Consider the following 17,987-nt stretch of genomic DNA (forward strand, 5'->3'; position numbering starts at 1 on the left):
TAGTATCGATCAGTAATGCTAATTAGATAATGCTCGAAAGGAAGTTCAATCTAGAATGTTCACAATCTTAAACATGTTCTTAAGCTTCGCATCGTCCGATTTGCTAAAAACGACCAACGAAATCAAGCGAAGTAAACGTGCTTTATTTGTTTGCGATATTTTACTCTTTGTTGCGTAACATGGCCGTCTGACGACTCATAAGCCCGTTTTAGAATACAAAGAATTTTACACGTGCTTCGTGTTCGCTATAGGCATCCGAACTGAGTAATTGCATACTCTGTGCGGTTAATCTATTTTAGTCGTGACATTTTCATGTTGCATTCTTTCATAGAATTGTTTCGTTGTTATTTCCAACAATGATGAGAGTTATTTAACGTGTCTTATATTTTTCCTTGAATTAGAGAAAAGCTTGATGCATGTATGTACATCTTTATCGTCGAACGCGCTTCTCGACGCATTGCAGATCTTAATGTTATTTGCATTAGTTGATAGATGGCGACGCAATACGTCGAAGCTCAACTGCCATCTTTATGAAATTATGTACCTATATACATACCTACATATTCGGAATGAAAACCGTAAACATACACTATATTATATTATATTATATTATATTATATTATATTATATTATATTATATTATATTATATTATATTATATCATATTATGCACGATGACAACTAATTGAGATTTCGCAACGCGTGTCGTCGCGCTTAAATGGTTATATGTTACAAATAGTTTCTACTTTTATTCTATATATACGTTTAAATAAGGAATATATATAAATATATATAATACAATAAGAAATATGTTACAGTACGAACATAAGTATACAAACAAGAATTATAAGTATGGAAACGACGACTGGAATATTTACAATAATCTCTTACTTACGATGTTTTACACGTTTAGTCTGTTTATCCTTACGAAGGAACTGAAGGAACACGAAGGGGGCAATACAGATAAAATGATAACATTAAATTTAGCTTTTAATAAAATGAGTCATATTATAAATTGAAGCATGTGAATCACGAAAGTATTAACAATAACGTGTAAAGTCTAGCACATACAAATTGTCCCGCTTAAAAATTGTCAGTGACCTTGAAAAATAGAAAAAGAAAAATAGAAAAAGAAAAATGATGAGCGGAAAAGCGCAAGTCATCATATTTGTTGTTCTACATCAATCAACTTGGTTTTGACACAATATTTTTGTATACATAGAAGCAATTATTAATATATTAAGCAATCCGAAGTAAACGAAACTTTTTGTATTATACCATTAGTATTGTAAGTATTGCATTAGTGTTGTATCTGCAGTGTGCAAATTGTAACACTTTATTATATTTTTTATATTATTAGTGCTAAATCGAGCAATCTTAAGAGAATCATATAAGTTCGAAGCATTAAATCGTGCAATACGGTTATCTTCTAAAACGTAAAGGTAGTAAAGGTAAAGGCGAGAATATAATCAGCAAACATAATTCGTTGATTATCGCGTAGGTCAAGAAATTTTGCCTGATATTTTTTCCGGTGGCAATGAACTAGTATTTTCTTATTCAGCACTACACAAGAAGCCGTATTCAATGTAGAGGACATTAGAAACTTTGGGAATGGCTGTCAATAGCGGCGTAATTCAGTAAGATTACACGAAATAGGTATAAATTAGTAATATTACATCTGTAGCCGAGTTATATGGCTTTAAATTTCGGTTAAACGTTTTTCAAGCTTTGGAATGACTGGCCTGGATGGGTATATACGAGGTATTATCTTATTAATCACAATTCATTCGCGATAAGAGAACATTACCACAATTCTCCAGGGAAAATTATTATCGATACGATTTCTTGACGAAACGAAAAGATATCAGATAGGTGATAGTGAATCCCTGTGGCTTGTGCCACCCACGAGTGCTGGTACTGTCAGTCAGTGGCGAAATCTCAATAGATACACGACCCCCGCGTCATGAATATTTGAAAACTTTGGTGGTGCGCTGTTTTTTTCGTCGTTTGTGAAAATATGTCGGCTGTGTCGTTGAGTGTCGGAAGAATTCGGAAATATTCTTTAGTGCCATATTTAGATCGATGTCCAGAATTTCATGGAACTTATAAGGTAATCGAAATATATCGAAATAATCGACATATCCTCAATTTCGAAATTATTAATACATTATACGTGCATTTGAATTATCAGTCTGTCGGGCATTGTACTAATTTCTTTATTTAGGTACCCAGTATCTTCCTATGTGTAGTTTCAGTTCTGTGTTAAAAAATAAGTTATATCGTATTTATACTTAAGATCTAACTAAGATTGATCTGCCTTTGTAAACTTTTAATTTTCCAATTATGGATGTTTCTGATCAAGAGACGAACCGGTTAACAAATTAAAAAATACAATTTTAATTTTACTGCGGACTTCAAATTGTTGTTGACTCATTTCTACGAGTAAAAAATTTACTATGTTTTAAGAGAATCTGATTAAATTTTATTCTGAACTAAACTAAAACGAGAAATCACGCATATTGCTTAAATAACTATTCTTCCATGCCTTCTACGAATCTAAGAAATTTTTCATATTTTTTTTACAAAAAGCACGGTTGCTTTGTAAATTGCTAGAGGATGTAGCAGGGATAATTTGAGGATAGTTACGAGATGTACCGATCGTTAAAAGGAATATTCTTAATTTTTTATGTACTGACTATGTGAATTATAGAAAAATACCATTCGTAATTGAAATATAAATTGTAGTAGCAAATGTATTTCTATTTGAATAACTTGTTGCCGTACTTTTAGTTTAATCTGATATCGATAGAAAGCAATTCTATACTAATTGAAAATGTTAACACTGTTTAACACTGTTCAATTACCAAATTGTCGATTGATTCTTGCGTTAATGTTTGTAGTTCGCCACACGTTATGAATTCAACATATCCTAAATTTATATATTTTCAATTTAATTTATGCAATCATTTCAATGAATAGTATTATACATGGATATGCACAGTATTTATTAGCATTATCATTTCATCCCAAGTAAAGTATTATTCTCCACTGTTTCAATTTTTATCCGTTACTATACGTTGCAAATATACACGTATGTATGTATATAACACAGAATTTCATTTCTAAAGTACAATACTCTAAAATAATTAGATCAATGGCAAACAGAGTAAGTTCTATACTAAGAAGTACGTTAGATAATTTACTGTTATATAAATAACAAATTTGTCATTAAAAAATAAATCGATCTATTTTTCAAGGAATATTTTATATACAGGGTGGTTGGTAACTGGTGGTACAGAAATTTTTTTTAGTTTTTTTTTTAATTTTTCCATCGAGACAACGATCTACAGTGAGATCCGTTATAACGTATCGCACGCGTACCGAGCGAAAATTCAAAGTCGATTTTCTCGAAAACAAAGCCTCAAACGAAAAATTTTTATTCTATATTTTCTATTCTATATATTCTATATTTTCTATTATTCTATATTTTATTATCTTATCAGCTGTAAAACACGTGTTCGTTGTAGCAACACTGAAGACCAGAGTTTTCTTATACCAGAGTATAAGGACAACTTGATGAACATAATGCGTCAACAACTAGTAAATACTCGGCGGGTTCGCTAGCTACGCTCGTAAAGGGCGTATGCGGTAGTAAGATGTCGCGAGTTCGAGACCACTCCTGGGCAAGCCAAGGTGGAAAACCAAATATCATCTTAGAAAGTATATACAACGGGCAAGCGGGGCCCCCCCTCCTTGTTGCCTATCATGTTGTAGTGCTTTCTATGAGTGTTTGGGAAGTACCCCCGGAGATACGGTTTCACTCGTTGCTGACCGCACCTAGGCCCGCCCGTGGGGTTTTAGCCGATAAAAATCCGCCGGATTTCCCCACGTAAAAAAAGGGGTTTTTTTCTTTTTTTTTTTAATTTTTCCATCGAGACAACGGTCTACAGTGAGATCCGTTATAACGTACCGCAGGCGTACCGAGCGAAAATTCAAAGTCGATTTTTTCGAAAACAAAGCCTCAAACGAAAAATTTTTATTCTATATTTTCGACTTCTTTTTTCGCGTAGAATTACCCTCTTTCCGCTTGTACCACCAGTTACCAACCACCCTGTATAAGTTTCAAATATTTTTAATATGTACAATATCTATATATTTTCAAATATACTGTGTATACATATGTATATATATTCATACATAGGTATATTCAAATATATATTCATGTTCTTTTAATTTATACAGAATGTGGTTTATGCACTTTGCTCAATATTATTTTTGGATCTTATTTTCCTTTGGCTGTCTTTATGATGTTTATAAGTATTATATTTCTTAATGTACACAAAGTTTGAGTAGGTCTGAAACAATCTTAAAATTAAAAAAGTGACAATTTTAGCGGGATATTCACTTATTAATTTATCTACAAATTATATCAATATGAATACATGTATGTCTTCTGTCGAGTAAGATATTTTGTAATCTTATCGATTTAAGCTTTAATGATTAGCTATTGACAATTTGTATTTGACTTAACAGAATTACGATAGAATTTTTTCATCGCATAAATAATATACTTTTTCGAAATACAACAAAATTCAAACGAATCCGTCAATATACTTTTAAATATATTTTAATATCTAAAATATAGATACTACAAATATTTTATTATCTGAAATATTGTATTATTAGTATTGTAGTGTTTAGAAATATATTCAGTGTGAAAATTAAATACTCCAAGAAAGAAGTAAAAGTAGAAATAGAAGTGCAAGTAGAAGATATTTTAAAGAATTCATTACTAATAAACACCATAAAAAGAATGGACAATATTTTTGAGAAAGGGCTCTTAAAGTTAGGGTTAGTAGTAAGAGATGAAAAAATCATCGAATTTACAAAGAAAATACTTTAATTTAAACTGCTAATGTTTTTAATTAGCTACAGCTTTTTTGGATTTCGCTATGATTTTTCCAAATTCAATATGTACAAATATATTTTATATTTACGAAATGTGTTTTACGATCCAATCTACGTATTTAATCGCTATCTGATACATTTCTGGAAAATTTTTAAACTGACCAAGAGATTCTTTGTTTTTCCAAAGAGTAACTGACATGGTTGTTGTTTATTGTCGCTGGCACTCATTTTTGTTTTCCATAGAAGCTGCGTCTCTCTCCTCCAGATATCGAACGATCTGTTTACAAGCGTCCAGTCCTCGACTGGTTATTTATTTTCTCGTAAATATTTTAGTTTATCATAAAATCAAGCTTGATTTTTGCGTTTTTCAATAAAAACCAGATTGCCAGATTTATCTCATTGTTCCTGTATTTCTGTGAATGTACGACAAAGTTGGGAGTAATGTTAAGAAAGGTCAATGTTCCTGAAAACTGTAAAAGAAATACTCGAACAATATGTTAGGAATGAATCAATGAGAAAGATAATTGGGGAAGAGTGAAAGAACTAGTCCTATCTACTGTGGTTAAATTTTTGTCTTAATCTTAACCCCTTAACCTACGACTACGGTCATAGCCCGTACTACGATGATCGGGCCAAACGTAAATATTACGGGCATAGCCCGTAGTAGATGATTGGACCAAACGTAAATATTACGGGCATTCTCGAACGTAAATCGAAGGTTAAGGGGTTAATACCATTCTTATTTTGATGTACATATAAAAATGCTTTTAACGTATAAAATAATATTTGTGCTAAAAATCCTTTTACATCTTTCTTGAAATTTAAGATATTAGTAACGATAAATAAACTCTAAAACGGCTGAAAGGATGCAGCTGGGTTAACAATTTTTCTTTGAAAATTTAGATCGAAATATTTTGCTACATAATATAAAGAATATGATATTCACGTGGCATTGAGATGTTCAATTTTCCTTACTGTTTTCTGCCCTCTGCCAATTTTAAACTAGATTTATTTCTGGTTTCATAACATTCGTTACGCACTGTATTATGTACATATATAGTTCAGTGGTATTGTATCAGACGTCAGGCCAGTGTAACGTTAATTCAAAAAGCCAGTCAAGCTCGGAACATTGAACGAAACGATTCGCGATTTTAGGGATATATAATATTTTTGTTCGGTCAACGAAACTAGTGAAATGCGAATGAATATACATACAAACTGCACGAGAAACTACGTGATATTTCATACGCGAAATATGTTTTATTCTTATTGTTTTCACATCTTTTAAGTTTCTTTTGTTTCGTTCCAATAGAATTCTGCATTTAGATCGATTTTATTTCTAAACTGTTTTGTACGTCATTTTGGTGGTACTTTTGCTAAATGTTCTATCATCATTTTTTTATCTGGTCTAAATGTTTTCTACGATCATTAGATTTTCGTAATTATGACTTATTTATCGAGATTGTTACACTAGATTTCTTGTCTATCATCACGAGATAATAGTCACGTGAATTGTTTGTCAAACAGTGGAAAATGTGATTACATGTAGTAGAGTTTCCTGTTATCAGTTCTCACAGGCAATCTTACGCTATCCAGATAGAATTTTTACTTTTTTTTTTCAAAAGCAAGTGCTATTAAATAGCATTCCACGTATCCATAGATACGTACTTTTGTTAAGGACATATAATATTACAACTATTTATATACTTTTCCTTTTTTAAAGTAAAATTTAATAATACTTTTTACATAGTCCTGAGAAATTAGAGTACCAAGATTCGTATCAACGTTATATTGTCATCTTTCTTGATCAATTCCACATTCCATCCTAGATTCATATAGTGGTGGATCGATATTATAGATACTTATTATTATTTTAAATATATAGAAAACAATATTTAATAAGACATTTGATTATATAATATACATAATTAATATGAAATTATAGTTTGCACGCTTATATTTATACGAAGAAACGAAAATTACTTAAATGCTATGTGATACAAAAATGAAAGAATTGAAACAGAAATAAAATCCTTTAACGCGGATCGTACGAAGATAGGATTAAAATTTATGTCCACGAGCATGAATACAATCGGCCGATGACAACGATCGATTGAATTTCTATGGTTTCTTTATGTCTGTGCTTCACTACGAATCATTACAGTATCATTCCATTCACTGTGAATCGTTAGAAAGAACAGATATATTATATATGCATATGTATATAAAAATTCTGTTCACTGTAATAGATGTCATGATTCGATGAAAAATGTGCGAGAAACGTATCGATGGTGCAGGAAAATAATATATTTGATTAAACTCGTATTATATTATATAAGTTTATATTTCACACACATGCATACACATACGCGCGCGCCCGCGCATCATAATATGTATGATCCCCAAAATTTTTGTTTTACGAACACTTCAAGAAGCTACTGAGAGCTTGCTTAGTGATCTGGTGCCAGATTGTGCGAAAAGGGTACGAAACAGAATTAATTTGAATAATAATGATATAGAATGAATCCTTGAAGACCATCATGAATGAAATTGTACAAATTGTGAATTTTGTTTTAACATTACTATTTTTATAACGTTATTTGCATAATACTTAAACATTAAGTTGTAAAGTATGTTCTCCACTTTTCACTTCATATTGAATAACGTATGAGGCATTTAAGTGCGTTTATTGGAGTTTATTGATACTAAAAATATATCGCCGTGAAAATTCACTCATGACAGAATAATAGCTAGAAAAATTTATCGAATGTCCAGCTGGACAAATTGTGAAGTACAAATTATATAATAAGAAAAAAAAGAAGACGGAATAAATATGATTTCCTTTGATGATAGTTTTTGAGGGTTAATTATACATGTGTCCTTTTTTAAAAAATCAATAAATGTACAATATAAAAGTATGAAACTGCAGATTTTCTTTTGATTAATTTTTGCAATAAACAGTAAATGAATGTTATCTGTTCGAACGATACATGTATATCGATATGTTAATAAATAAAAATATAAGATACATGTACATGTGATTAAGATTAAAGAATATAATGTATTTCTTATGTTATTGCCAATCGATAATTGATAACATACTGTGTAATGTATCTTACAGAAGAATAATAATTTCTAATAAATGAAAATAATTATTAAAGTTAATATATATAAATATTTTGAATTATGGTCTAAAGCAATTTTTAACAAGATGCAAATAGGAAATTAAATCGAAATTAGTCCAAGTATAAATTTAATATTTAATACTAATTTCTTAATAATCTTAATGTATTATAAAAAATTGTTGAATTCCAATTTTTACTAATAAATAGATTATATAAGACATTTTTATAATATATAGAACCGGCAAAGATAAAGAAGTTACTTTTTGTCACAAATGTTTCCACGAACAGGTGTAAGACGTAAGACGAGTAGCAGATCATTTACAATAGACCTTGATTACCACTCAGTGAAAGTACTTTAACTGATCCGTCGATATAATTGGATATATTCCAGGAATTCGTAATACACTGTACGAATTACGAAACACAATGTGTTATCTCGATGATCCATCTCACTGTCTAACATGCAGAAATGTTACATTTACTTTGAAAAGGTTATTTGCATAAAGGATAATAAATTGTCAATAATACATTTTCAATTTTACCAATAAAGATCGTCGTCTTCGATTTTTGTTACTTTAAACGAAACGTGAATACTTCTTTCCACATTGAAATTGATAAAAACCCGTTTTTTAACAATTAAATTATAAAAAAATACATATACCTCATGGGATTAAACAAATCTTCTGTTGCTTTGCTGTTATTATTTAAATTATTCAAATTTGATTGTAACGTTAAAATCTCAGAGTTCACTTTTTGATTTGAATATACATACTGGCAGATATGTACATTTGGCAATGTATTATTCGATAAAAGAAAGTGAAGAAATATATACAAATCGAGTCTTTGAATTGAAAGCAATCTATGATTTTCAGTTTATTGCGATATTAAACCTTGAGATTGTTTCCATGTACTTACCTTTTCCATCTTAGTAAAACAGTCGGAAAATTAGAGGAACGGCTGGCTATCCTAGATTTGGATACAACTTAGATTTTGTTTTTCTCTTTTAATAGATTCACAACTGTGCTGTTCTTTCGGCACATGTTCAATACTGTTGTATAGTTCTTTATAATTTGCTAATACACGCACACACACACACACATACACACACAGAGTTCTGGTAGTACAATTACCAAGAGGATAATTATACATGAAAAAATAAATCCCAATAGAACACAAATTATTTAATACTCGAAAACATTTGACTTTTTATGGTACCTACATGTAGATTATAGATATTTTCTGATTAATTTGGTTGAAACAAAATGTGTATGTGTTAGCAATAGTCATTGACATGAATTTGTCTTTTATCTAATGAAAAAGATCAAAAGAAATGTAACCAGAACATTCGACGACGGAGGCCTAGAAAACATTTCTTTCATATAAAGCTTTATTTCTGTCAAAATTTATCTAGTAAGTACCAAGTAATACGCTTAACTGTGTTTCGAATTGTCGAATTACGTTGTAAGTACATAAATACTTTTACTTACATATATTTATACTTATTGCATTGGTAATAAAGACAAGTAATATACGAGATATTCATTAAGAATAAATTTTATTACTTCAAAAAAATCTTGAAAATATTCTGTCTTTATCATATTAAATTTCTATGAAAGTAATTAATTAACCGGTTAATTGTTGCAACCTCTTTGAAAAGTTTGTGCCTAAAATGTGTCGCAAAAAAAAAAAAGCGATAACGAGTATACTCGTCAAACACAGAGTGTTTGTAACTGTTATAATATAGAACTAAGTTGTAATTAAGTGACTCTTTTATTTTGTAATTTTATCACTGACAGAGCTCGTCATAACACAAAATATCGTCATTTCTTCATGTCGAATTACTCGTCAAAAATACCTAACTGATTAATAATGACACCTATTCGTTCTGTTTCATTTATGTGCGTTTTTCATTATTCAACACGATAAACATAAACGTAAATAGAAATAGTAAGATTAGTCAAATTGAGGCAGAGTTTAGTGTAAACATCCCAATGTATTAAATAAATATTTCACCATGTATTCATTGTTAAATATAACTTGAAAACGACAAAAAATTAGCAACGATTAAAGAAGATTAACAACATGGATGAAAAATCGAACGTGTTCACTGTTGTTTATGATAAGGCAATTTACGCTCACATTTTCAAAGATATCACGAAACATATCTATTCCGAGAAAGACATGCGAGCGTGTCAAAATTTCCTCTTGCAAGATACTTTGCAAGAAAGTCATCAGAGATAATCTAGCTAAATATAAAACATTATATCAACTAGTTCTTGATTATACAACAGTATCTAATCGTCTTATTGTGTCGTTTTATATCTGTGGATAATAAAACTTCATTGCAACTTTATTTCCATTCATCTTTCAACCAATTAGTCTTTCTATTAACCGATAAATTCTCCCCTGTGAAGTGCAACGGCGTGTATTTGCTCTCTGCAACCTAAAATAATAAAGTACAACAACAGTCGAAATCGAAATAAAAGTCAAATCCAGAAACTGGAATGAAAATAGTAAAACATTTTAATAAAAGTATGTGATTGAAATTCCAACATATTAAACATTCTCTCAAAGAATTAAAATTAACAATATCGGTTTTCTGAAGCTTAAAAATAACCCACATTAAAATAGCAATGAATTTTAATCATTGAAATTAAAATGACTATATTTTATTTCAACAAAATCATTATATTTCAATAATCGAGATGGTAATGTATAAAATGATTGAAATTGTATGTCGAACACTTTAAAGTAGTCAAAATTGATAGTATTTATTCTCTGAACTTTAAGGTAGTAAAGTACGATTATCGAAACTAAAATAGTAGCGAATTTTAATAATCGAGAATTTAATAAAAACATAAAAGTAATTGAAATTACAATTTTAGTTCTCGATATCGCAATATTGAACATTGTTTATAATATATCTATGTACGTGTGTACATATATAATGACTGTTATACTGATTTTTACAGGAACTTGGATCGCAGCCATTGCCAACAATCGTAACAGAAGATGCAGACACGGCGGGTCATGCCTCTCACGATCAAGGTCATAGACCACGCGCAGGTGAGATTGTATTTTATCGTGTAATTATATATGTTGGTTAAGTTACTTAACTGGTTTGTCTCTGATGTTATTTACATGTCAAATATGTTTTTTCAATCATGATAGGAACGTGGGGCTCACATTCGAGAACAATCAGGAAGCCGACCTCGGGAAGCGCTCCTGGTTCTGGAAAGTCGACTCCTCTTCCGCAACAGGCGGAACCTTCGAGTTCGTCGAGTTCAAGCAAAGGTGGCAGAAAAGCTTCTGGCACGCGATCTGGCTCCACCAGCCGCAGTAATAGCCGTAGTAATAGCGCGGAACGCAGAAGAAGCGGTGGTGGCACTGTCGATGACACGGCTAGCCCTACTAAAAAACCAGCGCTATTCGATGCGTTTAGACCGAGAAGTAAATCTGATGCTAGCAAAAGAAAGCCCAGTATTATAGCGAATATGAAGAGTGCCGTGCAGGTACAATGATAGTTCTAATATCCCTTGACCAACATCAATTAGCTGTTTGGTATCACCTTTGGAATTGGGAAATGCACATGATTTTCATTGATCAACCATGCACATGGTTTTGTTATTGATTAGATGTATAATACTTATTATTAGAGGATGTATTTAAAGTGCTATGCGAAAGTTTTTACATGAGATACGTTTTTTATAATTACAATATTATATATTTCTATGACACTGTTCATGTATGATACTGTGTGATGTTTTCTTCTGTTCAATATTAGTTGAACTTCTTCTAGATATCTTTTTTGAAAAATAAAGTGAAAAATCTATCTGGTTAGAAACTTTTGCACACCACTATATGTTTATTACAGATTATTTTATTCTGTAATTTACATGTAGATTATACGGTTAGAAAGTACTGCAGCTTTCATCATTCAAGTGTATTATAATGAAAGCTTTTCACAAGAAAGAAGGGGAAATGATTAAAGAAAATAACAAATTCATATAGAAAATATAAAGAGTACATAGTTAATTAGAACAGCCAATTGATTTTAAGTAAATAATGAATTTACATATATTTATATTGAAAAAATCAAGAAGAAGGTGACAGTATTACATTAATTGAATACTATTGGATATTTTGCAGCATTCATTGCATAGAGGCTCACATGGGAGTTCGTCAACAGACGTACGTACGGATAAGGATCATCACAAAGACAGTAAGGATCATAAGGAAGGTAAAGAACCTATGGGACGTCCTCGAGCAGGTTCAGAAAGTAGCAGAAATCCTGTTAGCAAAGTTATGGATCTCATTAGGCATAGGAGTCACAGTGCTCTTAGTGCTGAAGATAAACGAAAAGCGGTGAGCAATTCAATTTTATGCTACATTTTGTATCTTTTGCAAAGTTAAAACGTTATAAGAATATATGTATATTGGCTTCAGCTTGCAATGATGATTACTATGCGTCTATAGTTACCGATCTAGAATTTAAAATAGATGTCTACTTCAGCATTATGATATTAACGATTAGTAATTATTAAATGCTCGAGCCGATTCGTTTGTGGATGAAATTCTTTATGATACCTGCATATGTATATGTATATATGTATACACACGTAAATATGATTACATAATCAATGCGAACAAATTAATATATAACGTTCGAGTCAACAAATAGAGTCATCATATATTTTACATTCTTTTAATAAGGAATATTAAATACAATTTGCATACATCTAGTATTTCAATTGGTAGACAAAATGATTGTTTAACTTTCATACAGTATTTTTGTTTTACTATGCAATCTTATTTGTTTTAAACTTCCCTCAGGTTATGAATTTTAAATTATTAATTAAATACACCATTATGAAAAGCTTCTCGAACTTTGAATAAGAGAAGTAAAAAGTTTGGATAATCTTTGGTTATATTCGGGTCATTCTTTGAGTTCTACACTGTATAAGTAAAGAACACAAAATTGTATCATGCATCTTATTTCAGTGTTTCTGCTCTCGACAGAGCATGACTTTTTGCAACAAATAACCACTGCTGGTTCGTTCTAACACAATAGTATCTTAGGGAACAAAAGGATGATCTTTGAAAGCAGAGAACACATGTGTTGACGTCGACGATTCATCTTTTCTTTGCACAATTCACCTTACTATAATGCTAAAAAATGGTATTTTTTTTACTATTATGCTAATCTTAATCATGTTGTTTTATTACTTACTTTATGTAATTCTTCCTTATTATATGAAAAATGTTATTTAGGAGAATTTGGATTTAAATATTAAAGCTAAATATTTATTATTTATTTTTATGTTCCAATGAGAATGTAAAAGTTTTGTATCTATAAAACAAAAGGAACTATCGGTTGGGCAACGGTCGTTCTTGTAATGAAGTCGTAAACAGCATCTGTTCAAACATTGAAGTCACTAACTCGTGCTTCGTCACTGATTATTTTAGTGAGCTTCACTGTGAGGATTTTTGTGTTTTTGTTTCAGTTTTAGATCCTGTAGATTTCTAAAAATTCTATATGCATCCCTAAAATTAACGTTAATCTTTGAATCGGAACTAAGAAACTTATTTATTTTCTTGGAATACACCTGCTAATACGTTTTGCGTATTAAATTAAACAAATAGTTGTATGTTCACTGATTACGTTTGCCAATTACATACATTAATTTAAATGAATATTCTCTCTATACACAGTATGACCCTGAAATAAATTATCTTTTTTAGATAATTTTCAATGAAATTCTCTTTCGCGTTTCAACGTTCTTGGTCGTATGTTGTATCATCGCATGTCACATGACTCGTTAGCGCTGAAACCAGTTTCGTTTCTCTTACCGATCACAATATCGTAGCAAATTTCTTCACTTTGCTGAGAAATTTATTTCTGATTCTTACGGTTTGTTATTTTACGCAAAGAGGTAAACTTTGAAGTAAGTGCGAGAGTTTAATTAATATATTTCACTTCAAGTTTGATTGAATAGAAAGACATATTCTTTTCCGAACTTTACAACAAATAAAATTATTACCATTAATTTATTTTATGTTGAATTTAATTTATTAAAAATTGGTTTGCCGTGAATTTTGCAGTAAACGATTAATATGCTTTATATTACATTTCATTTACTGGAATTTTATATTTATCGAATTTACGATATCACTGATTTCCAGTAAAAACTAAACTTAATTTGTTTCGATCAAAATTATTACCGCGAATTTATTTCACTTGAAAACCGTATTAGTTAAAAAAAAAAGAAGAAAAGTAGACGAAATAATTTTTAATTAAAATGAAAATAGTTTTATTCAATTTATTTGAATGGAGATCATTACCGCTAGCTCATTATCTTTCATTAAAAGAGCTACGTTATCTCAATAAATAGAAGAAGGAAAATGTAGATCACATAATTTTCTGATATCTGATTTCGTACTGCAACTATTCAAAAAAAACTATTTTACTCGCGGATTATTTATTTAAACAATTTACATATAAAATATCCATCGTATATCTAATATCAATTCGTAATGTACTGTCCAAAATAAAAGTTCCTTATTTACGACATACTATCTCTGACATCGAAGTTGATATTTGTGTTAATTGTAATTTCTCATTAGCTACGATTCAGTTCAAAATGCAGTGTTTAAGTCGTTGGGCAGGTGGTTTAAATACATACATGTACATGTGTATAGACAGAAGAGTCTATGACGTGGAGATTTCGGTGGGAGTTATGCGTATATACATCTATATACGTTTGTGCATATGTAAGCAACTTAAGCGTGTGGATGTGTGTGTATGAGCACAGAGAGCGGGGAAAAAGACGGATTCAAAGGCGCTGTTTTTCACTCAGTGAGCTACGGAACTTGCAACGTTGACGGTGCTAGGAAAACGTGCACATATTTTCGATTTGAATCGCGCGTGTCTATTTCTGACCGATCCATTTCCAATCTTATGGAAGATTTACGGTGTGTTGTTCTGGTGAAATTTCAATCGTGATCGAACTTTTTTAACCGTGATCACATCCGTTTTCACGTGTCACACAGCCACAGTTTGTTATTCCAATTAGAGATTTATCTTGTGCCAGTTTTTCTTTTAAGTTGATTCATTAGGAGGAAACCCCTCTAGTGGTGAAAATTATTCTTAATTTTAGATTTGTGATTGTAAAGTAACAGAAAATTGAAAATTTGTCTTGAGTAACGTGATTCTCGATTATTTATATTTGCTGTCTGGCTTATTTTGTAAGTGATATCTTATCTCATAGTAATCAGTATTTTCATACATATGTACATTGTAATACTATTATAGTGTGCATATGTGTGTGTGCGCGCAGAACTTACTTTTTTTATGGATTAACGAACTATTAAATAAAATAAGAAAATTGCGATTACTAATAAAATTACGAAAGCAGGTTGGAGTCATGTCCCAATATTCAGTTATAAAAAATTAGTCTCTTCTTCTAAACAGCGATTCCTCGCCACAGTTCTTTTCCTAAGATCGAAGAATATTTTCAGATCTACAGTGACTTTTGATATTCTAAACCTTAAACATTCTGGAATATTCTTTTAAGGAAAAGTGTAGTTTGACCGTATTTATAATTGTATCTTTATGTTTATTATTGCAAAATTACAATTCTATGTTATCATTAAAATATTCAAGTCTTTCTAGTAGTAACGTATATAGGTATATATATTCGTTCAACTTATAGAACAAAAAATATCGTATAGTCACAGTCTTCTTAACTGCGACATAAAAGACGCTGAATGGTAACTTACGGTCGTGAAGGATGTCTCGAGTTCATTGACAAAGCTTCTCGCCATTGCATTGTTTAGTTCTTCTAAATCGACAGCTAGCAGTTTTATGCTACTCTTCTTCATCCTCTCTTCCTTCACTTTTTCGCCAATCTCCGCTTCAAATATAATGCTCCAACAACTTATGAAAATAATTTTTGTTTTGCTATCTTCAACCATCAAGTTACACAGTACAGAGTATTACATCTTACCATTATCACAGTATCATGTAATTTTACAAACATTACGTTTAGTCATTTTATTTCATAAATCGCCGAGTCATTAACATTGGTTTAATGTAATCGTAAATTGCTTTACTGTTTTATTATTAATTTTTTTGTTAAGGTTAATTCAATGGTAAGCGCGAATTATTTAAACGTTGAATTTTTTAACCTGTCGAGTGAATCATCCTATTAACCAAAACCTTTTACATACAATTATGAAATTAAAAATGAATAAAAATACATTAATTACAATTAGGATAGTTCTAATTTTTAATCCTTCCAAAGGATATTATTATTTCATTGATTTGTAATAGAAGTGGAACGCCACGTAAAAAGTGACCTCTAAATAAAGAAGAGAGAGATTTCGAATAACTAATTAACTTATCTTTTCCGATTAACAAATTAAAACCCCTCATTAAATTATAGCGATAAAACAGAAGTTCAAATTTATTTCAGAAGCAAGTGGTCTATAATTAAGGATTGTTAGCGATTTTAGAATTTTTGCGAATCGTTTATGTCCAGACAATAGACATATGTAGTACATTGTGAAATATGTACACTGCATTGACATATGGAGTATATAGTACGATAGGTCACATCTGTCACGTCTAAATTGGATATTTTTGGCCAATTTCTGGAAATATTTGGAGCTCCTTTGCTCGATAACCTAGATCGATAGTCTTCAAATTTAAAGTGAACTATTGTACTGTGCGTATCTTCTTTTTTTTTCTCCTCAGATGTCCTATAAAGGCGATAACCTGTGTAAATGATGGCGATTCTTCCGTTAAAACGAGACGGCGCGATCATTTGCATAACGTTAAAATATTCGATCGGGTGATCGTCGATGTTTTTATGATTTTCTTACTTTATTATGTTTCTTACATTGGTAATTTGTGGTCGGAACGTTATTTACTTGTTAAAAGAAATAGTTAATTACAGGCTATTTTGCTATCAAGTATGGAAACTTATAATTGTTACGAATAGAGAACTTATCGTTAGCCAGATTGAAGTATGTAGATACAAAAAATATCGATAATTGCGAAACTTGTGGAAATAATTGATTAGATATAAGAAAGAGTTTCATATGAAAAATACTGAGATTTGTTTTACTCGATAACTTGCTTGGCTATTTCTTCTAATTTTAGAAGATTAATAGATGCTACAGCAATAATACGGACACATACGAAAAGATGGAATATACTCTGCATATTTGATACTCGCTTTGTTACTATATAGTATCTGCATTAGATATTTATTGGTTCTCATATTATCAGTTTTCTGTTTACGATATTAAATGAGTTAAAATAGGTATTATATCTTTATGGCGGCATTGTGTCGTTAATAAAGTAAAAAAATAATGCGGGTTATTTTGTTCATAAAGTATTAAAAACAACAACAAGTAATTCTTACAATTGTTAAAGAATTAATATTGGTTTTGCATATATGTATATGCATAGAATAAAAGATCGGAGTCAGGTTCACGTATAAATTATCAATAATTTGATTTCAGAAAATGTAAATTTGCCCAGCAGAATAAATTATTTATGATCAGTAAGACCGAGTTGTCACGTATCATAAACGATCGACTTTGTACGTATAAATTAAAAATAATTATAGAAACTGTTATTTAAAACAGAAAAATACCATAGTCGTTAATGTACGACTTCAAAAATTGATCAGCCTTAGATGTATTCGAATAAATTCAACTATGATAATAGTAGAGTGAGAAATTCACGTATCGTAATGACAGTTGTGTTTTAATCCTATTGCGCATGTTGTAACGTTTGATTATCTATTTTCTAAAAAGTAAGTTCAAAAGTTCAGAGCAGAATTTTTAAACGATCTTACGAACTACAGTTTTGTAGTATTATAACAATTAAGTGATATCAAGACTTATAACAATAATATTTAAAAACAGCAAATTCACAATGTTAATG

The 17,987-nt window shown here is 30.5% G+C and overlaps 1 protein-coding gene across 1 annotated transcript in view; it reads left to right on the plus strand.

The window, feature by feature from the left end:
- LOC117241997 (serine-rich adhesin for platelets) overlaps nucleotides 1–17,987 on the plus strand; it is a 132,505-nt gene that overhangs the window by 42,890 nt on the left and 71,628 nt on the right. The window contains exons 4-6 of the mRNA XM_033508322.1: nucleotides 11,005–11,098; nucleotides 11,204–11,544; nucleotides 12,182–12,397. Of these exons, the coding sequence (XP_033364213.1) occupies nucleotides 11,005–11,098; nucleotides 11,204–11,544; nucleotides 12,182–12,397 (651 nt within the window). The remainder of the gene's footprint in view (nucleotides 1–11,004; nucleotides 11,099–11,203; nucleotides 11,545–12,181; nucleotides 12,398–17,987) is intronic.

The sequence above is a fragment of the Bombus vosnesenskii genome, unplaced genomic scaffold (genome assembly GCF_011952255.1).
Source record: "Bombus vosnesenskii isolate JDL3184/JDL3185 unplaced genomic scaffold, Bvos_JDL3184-5_v1.1 scf7180000016262, whole genome shotgun sequence".
Taxonomy (NCBI): Eukaryota; Metazoa; Arthropoda; class Insecta; order Hymenoptera; family Apidae; genus Bombus; species Bombus vosnesenskii.